The sequence below is a fragment of the Trachurus trachurus genome (assembly GCF_905171665.1).
Source record: "Trachurus trachurus genome assembly, chromosome: 1".
NCBI classification, from domain to species: Eukaryota; Metazoa; Chordata; class Actinopteri; order Carangiformes; family Carangidae; genus Trachurus; species Trachurus trachurus.
This window is the reverse complement of record NC_139891.1, coordinates 6,451,495-6,464,333: the sequence shown is the minus strand read 5'-3', so window position 1 is coordinate 6,464,333 and position 12,839 is coordinate 6,451,495. Positions and strand designations below refer to the sequence as shown.

Here is a 12,839-nt window from a genome sequence, read left to right as displayed (position 1 = left end):
ATTTTCAGTGCATTGTAACATTTAAAGCAAAAGGAAATCACCACACAATAGCTTGGAGCTGCAAAGATGTGATGCCAAAATACCAGATATCAGCTCATAACACCTGATTAGCAAATTGTGCAAAAGAAATTGAATATTATGCGTCATTCATGTGCATTGAATAGAGTGGCAGTGCATCCGTTACATATCCGCCACCGAGGTAACCCATGTGTCTGTCGGTCGTTTGCACTCTGCCCTTAATAATAATTTCATGCCAATGTAGTGAGTAGCTACAGATGTCTTACACATTTGCTGTTTATCCTCCAATGTCACATTCAGTACTTCCCATATGTAATTAAGAAATCAGTAACACTGTGAGTTCATTCACACTATAGCATCATCCAGTGTTGTAGTGAGATGGATTGAAGTACCTCTAATAGACTTGAATACCTGTTATATCCAGCATGAGGTCTTTGATGAGGTGACCCACGATAGCGTAAGCGACAGCGACCACAACCAGGGCGGCCATCAGGAGGTAGACAACGGATTTGGGAAGCTGGATGAGGTCCCTGGGTGGAGGCTTGTACTCCTTGTACAGAGGCTCCACATTGTGAACCAGGAACTGGAATGGCTGTCCACCTCCGTCAGTGTAATTAAAGCTGTCCATATTCCCAGAGTAGGAGCCTCCAGCAAGTCTAAGTTATTCCATTACATTGAAGGTGAAAATGTTCCTAACCACTTGATGTCACTCCCTGAAAAGCAAAGAAGGAAAGTCATGGTTGAAAATGAAATGAAATACTAATGTTTCATCATTTTCTGATTAATAAAGTAATGTAGCCTATTTTATTGCATCCATTTGAATAACATTTTATCTACTTTAATGGATTTCTTTTCTGACCTTTATCCACCATAAATAGGTCTGTGAATAAATTCACCCACCTGACAAGACCACGTTTTTGCAGCTTCCAGATAAAATACACTTGCATCTTTGTTGCTAACATTTTTCTACACCATGATTATTCCCTGTCATCAGTGCCAGCATGTCGCTGCCTTCAGTTTATCCTTCACCAAGCGGACATCAGGACATCTCAGACGGTCTGTGAGCCTTGCCGCTGTGTGCTGTGTCCTCTCTGTGGAAATAATCCAGGCTGTGGGCGGTGACAGACAGAGAGAGGAAGGGAGGGATTACACTTCCAATCACAGCAGCGATCAATGAGTCCTTCATCCCACTGCCAACCTATCTCACACAGATTACCTAATCCACAACAGATAATCTGATTGAGTGCTTTCTTCCCTAAAATGCGCTCACACATTATATCCACCCACACCCAATAGCCTACACACAAAGAAATTGAAAGATCATAGTCTTTGCTAAGAAATTCTAAGTTGTTTTGGGATCATGAGAAATAAATCCTCAATGTAATGACTTCCGGACTGAAAAGGCTGAAATTAAATCCTGCTCTACTTGCAGATCTACTGTAGGCTAATTTCTCATGGTCATAGTATGATGATATAACAATGACATCGTTCAGTAACCAGCCTACAAATTGACTAGGCTAAAATAAGAAACTGAAAAAGCAGCAATAAACTGCAAGAAGTAGCCTAGGCCTAACACTTTTAATGCCTATTTCTTACATTTCTTTTTCGTCACTGTTTCAGATAATTTTAACCTTAAACTGAATGGTTCATGACTTGTCTTGAGCAATAATCTCCTCACTCCCCAAACCCATCCTAAATTGCACACAGCTCCCAACATTCAAACCCATGCTCAAAACCCAACTTGATTAAATAAAATAAATATTACATTAGCTTTTAATATTTGTGTGTTTATTGGCTACTGTTTAAATGACTTATTTTATATAATTTCTAGTAACTGTGTAAAGTGTCTTGAGCATCTGTATAAGTGCTTACAAATAAAATGTATAATTTTGTTTTGTTGTTGTTGTTATCGCTAATGTTGATGGGAGGTTGGAAATCAGAGGCTAAGCTAACAGGACAGTTAGCACTGAGCTAGCTAACAAGTTAGCTTGACCACATCCAGCTGCACTAAACCAGCAGCACTGTCGTATCAACGGCTTTATCTCTGTAGGTAACTCAATAAGTTATTCGTTTTCAACTGTGTGTGTGTTTTATATAGCTTATTTTGTTCTGCAAATATATTTTCAAGTGTGAAGTTTTTGTTTAAATAAATGATAGTTTAGCAGGTTAACATGAGCTAACAGTGTTGTTGCTAGTTAACTGTTACGAAATGGGTAACTAAATTAGCAGGATGGTCAAACTGTGAATCATATCAGCGTAGATAATTCCTCTTGCGACGTTGTTCATGTATTTCTATATGTATAAAACAGCTGTGGGATTTTTCTTTCTTTCTTTTCATTCATTAATTTACATTAAATTCAGATCTACTTGATTGGGATGGATGATATTGATTTCTACTTTGAGGAGGACCCACCAGCAACGGTACAGTCCACCTCCAAGTCCATCCCCAAGTCCATCCCCAGAGGCGCTTATGGAGATTCACACATGGTAACACTTTGTCTGATAAAAAGACCCAACACAGAAATGACCAAATAAGACTTTTTAAAACTTTAAAAGCAACATAACTTATGAGCTTTGGTACTTCAACAACAAACTGCCGTGATCCCATGGTGTGTGAGATGACACTGTTTCACCAAGCTAACACATTGTTTTTACACAGTTCAGCTAAGTATAGTTGTTTTGGGTTTTTTTTTGTTTGTTTTGAAATACTATGACATTTTATGTGATAGAAATGTTTATAGCTGTTTTTTCTTTGTCCTTACAATACAGGCCGAGGACGAAGACCATGACTCGGCACAAGGGAAGTCCTCAGGGGTGAGCGTGCCTGAGATCCAAGAGGATGATACCAGGTGCCCAGTACACCTACAGACCAACTCAGACTAAAATTATGTTGCATTACCAACTTTTGTATGCTAATATCCTGTTCTAGCGCAAACATAGATTACATCAGCAGAAGAGTAGAGGAACTGGTAGGAAAGATTAACAGCAGCCGCACCAATGACCAGAAAGTGATGGACAGCTTTCGGGAGAAGTTAACAGAGAAGGTACAAAACTTGAATGTTTTGGTCCACTGCTCTGTATTTACACAGCTACCAAATTCTCATTTTATGATGGTCCTGAATGTACTGTATGTGCTGGGTGGGTACCTACGTATCCTGAATGATCTCATCCTCCAACCTCCAACCGCAGGTGTCACAGACATGCCAGCTGATGAAGGAGCACATGTACACAGTCTACGAGAGGAACAGTAATGACATGCAAGTGAAGCTGCAGGAGTTGACCGAGGTGCTGGAGAGCTGCACCAAGCTCAACGGTGACCTCCTGGAGGCCAGCCAGGCCCTGACAAGTCTACGAGGGGGTCTGAGCATTAGCAAGGCATCGCCATCCCCATAAAGTACGGTAGTTATCGTCCTGAATAAGTTAATATGTTCTTCTGTTTAATATTGTATTGACTGTTCAGAATAGTTCACTTTGTCTGCCCCAAACGAGAGGATAAGATTACTCTTTTGGTATCCTCTTTCCTCTTATTCCAGGAATACACCGTTGTCTGTGTCTCTGTAGTTCAGGTTACAGCTCCCAATTGTGGCCCAAGAATACAAAGACAAATGCTGAATTCATATTTTATTCATGTTCAATTTCAGTATTCGTTGATTCAATAAATACACTGCAAAGAAAAAGAAGAGAATGAATCAAATGATTTGACTCTGTGATGTTATCATTTTACATTTCTTATGCATTAACATGCCCTATTGTTTATATAGTTCCCTTCATCCCACCATACTAGAGATGTGTTAGCACTGATAAGCCACTCCTAAGTGACAAACATAACATAATATCATTTTTAACATATGACAATTTGATTACAGGTATTCAGGAGTTTGCACATACAATATCTCATCTACACATCTACATCCTCCCACTCATTCAGAACCATTCATTTACATGCTATCCAGTTATCACAGAATAAACCAGCTCATAATGCCACAACGTAACATGCAATAAGCCTTACAAAAGTCTGCAGTATAATTCAGACATTTAAAACTGTACAAATGTCTTATAACTCAGTTGGACCCAAAGCTTTACTCAGTTGCCTTTACACGTATATTGAGTGAAAACATATTGTATGTAATGAGGTATTTGTGTGACTGTGGTATCCCACCAGGCAAAGCGTGAGGAAGATTAATGACACCTCAAGTTAGAAATGAATTCCCAGTTGGTTTGAGTTTCTCAGAAGGTACACAAACTATTATTCTACATCAAGTCCATTTCATGGAAAACAGTTCAAAGGCGTTAGTTTCCAACAGTGAAAGACTGCAGTCCAGTGATGGCTCTGCCCAGGATCAAGGCATGAATGTCATGAGTTCCTATTGAAAAAAATCATAAAATATAATGAACAAGTTATATTTACAGCTAGAGATATTTGATTTATCATTAAAAATCACATTCCTCGTATCAAGAATAAAATTCTTAAGTCTGTAGAATCACAGACAATAGTTGTAAACCCTTTTTTTTATACTTCAACAATCTGTTGTATGAAAAAAAGGGCTCCTCCACTCAACAGGTCAACCTTTAATAATCTCTGCATTGCCGACCTCTGGTGGTGGACAAACATAACTGCAGTTAAATCTCAAAACTACTGTCACTATATCACTGTCAGCTGCTGGTGCTTTTGAAAATATTTTCATTTTACATTTAAGTGTGGATGTGGCCATTTGTGTGCGCCTACCTTCGTATGTGTTGACAGCCTCCAGGTTCATGACGTGACGGATGATGTGGTACTCATCTGCAATGCCGTTTCCTCCCAACATGTCTCTGGCTTGTCTGGCGATATCCAAAGCTTTGCCACAGCTATTCCTCTTCAGCATGGAAATCATGTCTGGTGCCGCTCTAATAGGATGAGAGCAATCACATCAGGGAAAAATGTTTTTTTTTTAAGGAAAGGAGAGGACCAGTCGCAAACCAAGTCCAAAACATGAAAGAAACTCAATACTACAAGGACAGAAACTCACTTCTTCTCATCAATAAGTCTTCCCAGGGCCAGACACGACTGCAGACCTATAGTGATCTCTGTGAGCATGTCAGCCATCTTCTTCTGCATCAGCTGGTTCCTGGCCAGTGGCACCCCAAACTGGATTCTGATGGGCGGATATAAAGTCATGTAAACTAACACCTCTAAATAGATGCTGAGGGAGACAATCTGAGTATGCAGAATGATAATGCTAACGTTTGCACATTTTCTCTCACATCAGACAGGTCCTATAAACTTGACCTTCATGCACACTACAACAGACAGACTGTCATGTACCTGTCCAGAGTGTACTGTCGGGCAGCGTGGAAGCAGAATTCAGCCGCTCCCAGAGCTCCCCAGGCAATGCCATACCGGGCGTTGTTGAGACAGCCGAAGGGACCCTTGGTTACAAAGGCCACAGACGAAAAACACAAGTCACATTTATGCTGTCAAATTAGAGTAAAATTAAAGGGCATTTCCAATCATAATCAATGTTTACCTCAGATATCAGGTCACCTACAGTATGATCAGTTCATTTCATACAATCCATCATTTTAAAATTGTTCTGTGGTCGCAACAAGTAACGTATTTTTGACCATCATTAAAAAATTTTAATTATTCGGAATTACCACGGCTTCCACATTGTTCTTTTCCGGGTCAGAGAACACAACAGTAGAGGGACTCTGAGGCGTTTGTTCTCTGACACGGAAAGGAACAATGTGGAAGCCGTGGTAATTCCGAATTTTGATTTAAAGGTATAATATGTAGGAATTCCCCCCATCTGGCGATGCGGTTGCATGAGAACGTATTCTTGATGTTGCATTCAGGTGAAATCAGGCAGAAGTCAGACAGACAACAGACGCTGCATGTAACAGGATAAACAAGCGTCTATGTAAACAAGTGGTCTGCCAGCACGAGGCAAAACAATACAGGTGTGACAATATGTTGTCATGGTGATGTCGTATTGTTTACCTGACCCACGTTTTACCGTCTTTCTCTCGTGGAGTAAAATGACATCCGGTTGGTTTCTATGGTTACCTACGGTCACGCTGCCACTCAATGTAAAAAATGGCGATGCAACATGGCCGCCTCGGTTCGGTGCGTCACCCACTTGTGTATTTGTAACGACTTAACAACTCACTCTAAGGTACGAGAAAGCTTTCATTTGTATGTGGCTGTGATTCCACTTCAGTGAAATACGTATTTATAAAAGACTTATTTGATTTTTGCTAATAAAAAGCCAAAGAAGTTACATACTGGGGCTTTAGTTTAATTGTAAAGCGAATTATATATATATATATATATATATATATATATATATATATATATATATATATATATATATATATATATATATATATAACGTCCACACACTGCAGTTGGGAGTATGGATGGTATGAAATGAACTGATCATAGGCGACTTGATATCTGAGGTAAACATTGATTACAACTGGAAATGCCCTTTAATTTGGTTTTGCTGGAGTTGAAAGTGAGAGAGCCAACACTCACAGCCAGGCCAGAGACATTGGGCAGGAGGTTCTCCTGGGGAACCTCTACGTCGTCCATCAGGATCATGCCAGTGGCGGACGCCCTCAGTGAGAACTTGCCCTCAATCTTGGGGGTGGAAAACCCCTTCATTCCACGCTCCAGGATGAAACCCCTCACCCTTCCATCCTCACACTTTGCCCAGACCACTGCAATGTCTGCCACTGGGGAATTTGTGATCCTACCAGAAGGAGAGTGAGAATCAAAGATAAAAGTCAGATAATAATAGTATGATAGATTGTAATAGCAGGAGAAGTATATAAACAAAAAAAAAAGACAATTGGCAAAGACTCATATAAAGTTTTAAGGTTTCAGTTTTTCTTGAGCAGATAAAAATGCAGAGGGGTGGGCTTTGTCTCCAAATACCAGATCAACATTATATTTCATAACCTACTTTATAATCTAATGCAAAAGTGGAAGTATATATCTGTCCACATACCAAGTCTTTGATCCATTTAAGATGAAGGTGCCGCTGGACGGGTTGTACTTGGCCTTGGTCTCCATACCGCTGGGATCACTGCCGTGGTTGGGCTCCGTCAGGCCAAAGCAGCCCAGGATTTCTCCACGAGCTGCAGGAAAAATCGACAGCTTACAATAAAAAAAAAACCTTGTGCTTTGAACTTTGCTGTTTAAAATGTCACGATCAAGAGGTGTTTCTTACCAAGCCTTGGTAAGTACTTCTCCTTTTGGGCCTCTGTGCCATAGGCATTAATTGGGTGCATGACCAGTGAAGACTGGACACTCATGACTGACCGATACCCACTGTCAACTCTCTCCACTTCTCTGGCGATTAGACCATATGCCACATAACTAGTGCCAGCACAGCCGTATCCTGCAGGGTAAACAGAAGGGAATCTAATTCCAAATAATCCTGCGCAGTGAGTAGACTTACATAATATGACAAAAATATCATGTTGTGTATTGACAAAGCAGAGAGAAATAAACCTATAGAAAATAAAAATGAAGAGTGTTTTTTGTTTACCTTTAATAGTTGGGCCTAGGACGCCCAACTCTCCCATCTCTGAAACAATCTCACGGTGGAAATCTGTAACATGTTGGGTAACAGACACCGATAGTCAAAGATTGAGCAGAGACTCAACAGTTTACACATTTGACGCGTAGGGTCAGCAGAAATGAATTTATTCTTTGTAATCTAGATTCTATGAGATTTCATAAACAAAACCACTGGTGAGACACTACAGGCAGAAACACTGTATTTTCATGCACTGATCAATTTTGAGATTTTGGGCTATTTTTCTTCCTTAACATGTTTTCTTTCAGAAAAGTCAAAAGAAATGGTAGAACATCCACATTAAGGTGGTTATTTTACTTCATTTTGTCTCTTTCGTCAGTAGATTTCTCCTAAATTCACCAAAAGTTAACAGCTACTGTGACATACTGAGCTGTGCCTGTTGTCTGACCCATGTCATGTCATTGTAAAGCTCTCTCTCTCCAAAAATGGTCATCTCCTCTGTTTCCGCAACCAATCGCAAAAGTATGATCTACATTAACAATCTATGGAATTTTACAGTAGGCTTCAAGTCTTTAAAGGCCCTTTTCTCAAAATGAGTTTTTCCTCAGACTCTGAGCTAGAAATCTACACTTCAGCAGCACTTAGAGACACCAAACCTTCCAGTTTTAGTCCTGTCTATATTCTGAAGGTTTTTACAGAGGGGATTGTTGATATATCATTCAAAGCCTGATTTATACAACATTTTATTCCTAAAAATATGGTGAAATTTGATTTTTTTAGGGCTGGTGACAAAGTGATAAAAAGAGATATCCAAAATCCCCTCTGTAAAAACTTCTCACTCTAATATGTCTACAATATAAAATTAGTGCATATTTCATCAGATATTGCCTCATAAACATAAAATTTGACAAAACTTGTCGTACGTAATAAGTGATAAACTTGGGAAGTTTCATGGTGTTATTTAAAATGTTTTCCCTATTCATCTGTAGTGTCTCCCCTTAAACAATCTGTACAGTCCGTCCCACGCCTAAAAACCCCATCTGCTCTGATCACGGATGTGTGTTTAGCTCACGTTCATGTCTGTTAGCCATGAGGATGCGGGGCATGAGCTTTTCCTGGCAGTAGTCACGGAAGGAGTCTCGGATCATGATCTCCTCCTCTGTCAGCTGACCCTCCAGGCTGAGGGCGTCCCGCCAGTTGAATGCCACCTTGGCTGAGGGTCAAAATATGAACGCATACACACACACACACACATACATCCATACGCTTTGGTTATGTCACAGTCAGATGTTGTAACAGAAGGTGGAAAAGAAACTGAGCAGGCCAGACTGAGCTCATTGAAATGTCACATACCAGCCTTGGCAGGTTTTTTGACTTCTTCCGCATCTAATGGAGAAAAAGTAAAAAAAAAAAAAAAAAAAAGTCCTGTGAATTACACATCCTCTTACACCAATTTAAACAAATTATACATCATAATCCTTTGTGTTCGTTTTGTCTTGTGCATGCTAATGGGAATATGTGTTAACTACATTAAGACCACCCATTAAACTTACCACCTTCTCTGTATATTTACAGAATGAGTCTGGAGTGTCTAATGTAGCCTACCTTTGTGATCTGTGGCAGCTGTGGCAGCTGTGCCCTGGGCTCTGGACAGTGTGACAGCAGCACATTTCTGACTGCTGGAGAGCAGACGCGTTACAGCACCTCTGACAGCCATGTGTTTACTGAAAATGGAGGAGAAGAAGAAGACATAAGTTGTCATATTTAACATAACAGTGTGTGGACACGGTTTACAGGTGGCAATGGAACACTGTTATGCAACACTGTAGCAGGTTCAGTAGGCAGACAAGGGAAAACAGAGTAAATATGCACAATAAAATGAATCAGTATGGTAGTTTTCAGTATGATAATAAACACACATGTGTTGGACCAGAGTTGTTGTTATTATTATTACATTATAAACACTCAATGCAAGACAAGCTGTATGAGTTTGGGTTTTATTGTGGCAATGGGTTAGACATTTAAATGTTTACATTTTAAATCTTTACCTTTAAATATTTTCTCAACAACTAAAATAGCATGTTTTGTACACATGTCAAATCAAACAGGCAGTCTGTCCTGTGAGTCAGAGCAGCATTAACCTGCACGTGCAGCAAAGTTTACAGTTAGTGGCTTATTTTCAGTTTTCTTTAGGAAGCCTCGTCCTAAACGCACAGTACCTTTTTTAATCTCTCGGTGAGTTTATCTGGTGATCCGGTGACTTCCCCGATAGCATGAGCTGCAAAAAGTTGCTTAAGTAATATTCCTCCCGGTGAAACGTCACCAAGATACGTAACAGCCAACGTGGGCGCTCCGCTCCACCATGACAGGTGAGGCACGAGCCACTTCTCCACTTGGAACTTATGCAACACACTGAAGTTACACAACTAACCTTAGTGTGGCTCCCAGTGGGGTATCATGAATGTGTTGGATACACACCGAGCACGTGCCTGTTGTGGATGTGAGGACTTTGTTTCTGTGTCTGGTGTGGAGTTGTTTCATTTAAATTGGGGTGTGTAAAGTTGGATTTGGAAGAAATGTCCTCACCCAAGATGGCGCCTGAGGACTGACGTATGGTCGGGCTGTGTGGAGGGTGTCGGCCCACCACTTCCCAGCTTATTGGCTGGTAAAATAAGGAGTCATGTACTTGTACTGAATGTCTGAGCGCCTATAGATATGCAACTTGTGTAAGTGACAGTGCAGCTGGTGGTGGAGCCACCTGACCACAGGCTGACACAACAACACACTGTACAGCCTCATGTGCTTGGATTATCATATTAATAACCTGCTACTGAAAACATTTTTCATTGTGCTCCTAAAGTAAACTAACAAATGTTAGTGTAGAGCGCCCTTAATAAGCAATGTTCAACTTTTTATACAGAGGGAAGTTTAGGTTAACAGCTCCCACATAAAGCAGATCAGTAACTGGCTAAGATCCTCTCTTAGAGTAGGCCTAATGCTTAAAACAAACTGGTAGCTTAATTATTTTTGGTAGATTTTTACTTTTGTGAATGCTTGTTAATGCTGATCTTATTTAGGCTATCTCATGATGTTACAGTATCTTTATTTCTTATTTCAAATTAGCCATAATGGAATGTTGTGACTGGACTTTATAGTATGTCAGTCCACCCTACAGATTGAAAAACATTAGATCCCTGTTTATCATTCAAACTGAGAAACAATCCTGAAATATTGCAATCATGTTACAAATAAGCTGTAGATAACATCCAGGAGCTGAAAGCATTATAGTTTATAGTGGACATTCTAAATGGAATGTGTTTTAGCAGGTGTTCTCTTCAATAAATAAAGGCATATTTTAGCTCAAATTGTCGTGGTAAACTGAACATCATTGTTTTTTTTTGTCTTGGAACCTATTTTATTGGATTCCTTGACTCCGAAAATGTAGGCCTACAGTTTGACACCGAAATTGTCATTATAGCTACAACAGATGCAAAGATCTCAAGTATGGTCGGCAACCATTTAAAAAAAAAAACGTGTTTATTTTGGATACAAAGTGTGATCTCACTTGTGTCTTAGATTTATTTGTATGACCCCAAGGTACTTCCATGCCAAAGGGGACCTTTGCATCATGATTTGAAGTCAAAAGTGGCTTAACCTCCCTACTAATAGGCTGTGTGTGAATTTTAGGCTTACATAAGGAGGAGCAGGAGAATCAGACCAAATTTGTTTCCTTTTCAAGAGAGGTGTTATACTTTGTATTACACCTCTATACTTAGAGAGGTGTTATACTTATATCACACATCTCTACCTCTCTTCCCTTCTGCACCTCTCCCACTCTGCCCTCAATCTAGGTCCAGTAAACTCATCAAACTCTCCATCCCCAAAGCCTGCGCCATCTTTGGACGCAGCACTTACCAGTTTGCTTCAGCTAATGACTGGAACACTTTACAAAACACCCTCAAACTCACTGTCCTCACATCACTCACTGTCTTTAAACAAAATCTGCAACAAATTACAGTTGACTCTTGCACCTGTTGAATAGGCCTACTTGTCTTGGACCCCAGGAAGAGTAGCTGTTGCAGTTGTAACAGCTAATGGGGATCCAAATAAACAAATAAACAAATAAACTTGTCACGTCTCACTGTTTTTACTGTTTTATTGTAATGTATTTGTATGAACTGTTTGTTATTCTGTCATTTATATAACCTTGTTTTTACTTTTAGCAAAAGAGCCTTTTTACTCTTTGGTTCAGGCTGCACTTGTAAATAAGAATACATTGCTTGCCTGGGTAAACAAAGGTTAAATGAAAAAAAGAAGAAGAAAGAAACAGAAACAGTCTTATCAGTTTATTTATATAGCACTTTACAGCATCTAAAATGATGATCAAAGGGCTTTGATTATAGACAGTGCAGTTAATTTGTCAGGGGATATGTCTAGAAAAATGGGTTTGCTTGTTTGCTTGTTATTTTAGATGGGTAAATTGTTCTCATGATTTTCTTTGGAAAGCTGATAATATTTCATGATGTTAATTATTCATCACTTCACCGGCACACCTTGTCTACACATGACATTGTGGTCAAAGGTTGGGCAGAGCAGTTAGCTGCCACAGTTCACCTTCCAGCCAGATCAGTTTTAGAAAAAATACATTTAATATTTCCAGTGTATTTGTCTGACAGAATTTATCATTAATATAACTATTTTTTATTATTTGTTAGAATCATCATAGTGTTTTTATGAGCCGCATGGATACACAGAAAATAGACCAGCCATTTCTCCTCTGTTGTCTCACTTGTGAAATTTATGATCTGAAAAAAAAAAAAAAAAACCTCTAGGATAGGCTATTGCTACCACTGTGATCCACTTTTAAATTAACTTCAGTATATGGTTCATGTGAGGAGATGTAGTATTGTCGATATTGTCTCAAAGTAGAGGGATAATTCAGTGGTGGAGGAGATCTGTCACTCCTACATGACTAAAAAAAAATATTTCCTCATTCAAACTTTTGTTTAAACAATTTAAAGAATAGCCTACAGAAAAGGTAGGCTATGTAAAATGGAATGAAAGCATATAGACCTTTTCAGAGAGTATAAACAAATACAGGTGTTACGAAAGGATACGAATTAAGGCCCCATTCCATTTAGTGTAGTATCTGTCTCTCTGAAAAGGTGCAGTATTCTCTTATGTCATTATTGTGGTGTAGGCTATCTGGTAGAGGTTAAGCCAAATTTGGCTACTTTGTATACACTTATTTAATACTTTCATCTATCAATACTACAAAGTTTAGTAGGCTATTAA

The 12,839-nt window shown here is 39.4% G+C and overlaps 1 protein-coding gene across 1 annotated transcript; it reads right to left on the bottom strand.

The window, feature by feature from the left end:
* Positions 1-3,626: 3,626 nt before the first annotated feature.
* On the bottom strand, positions 3,627-9,841 carry LOC310986481 (glutaryl-CoA dehydrogenase, mitochondrial-like). Its single transcript, XM_083972413.1, has 12 exons — positions 9,764-9,841; positions 9,150-9,268; positions 8,898-8,930; positions 8,617-8,757; positions 7,554-7,616; positions 7,233-7,403; positions 7,011-7,140; positions 6,536-6,752; positions 5,324-5,427; positions 5,028-5,153; positions 4,745-4,905; positions 3,627-4,382 (listed from the first exon to the last, which is right to left on the bottom strand). Exons 2-12 carry the CDS (start codon positions 9,259-9,261, stop codon positions 4,309-4,311), a joined length of 1,332 nt encoding a protein of 443 aa, XP_083828539.1. The 5' UTR covers positions 9,262-9,268; positions 9,764-9,841; the 3' UTR covers positions 3,627-4,308.
* Positions 9,842-12,839: the final 2,998 nt, after the last annotated feature.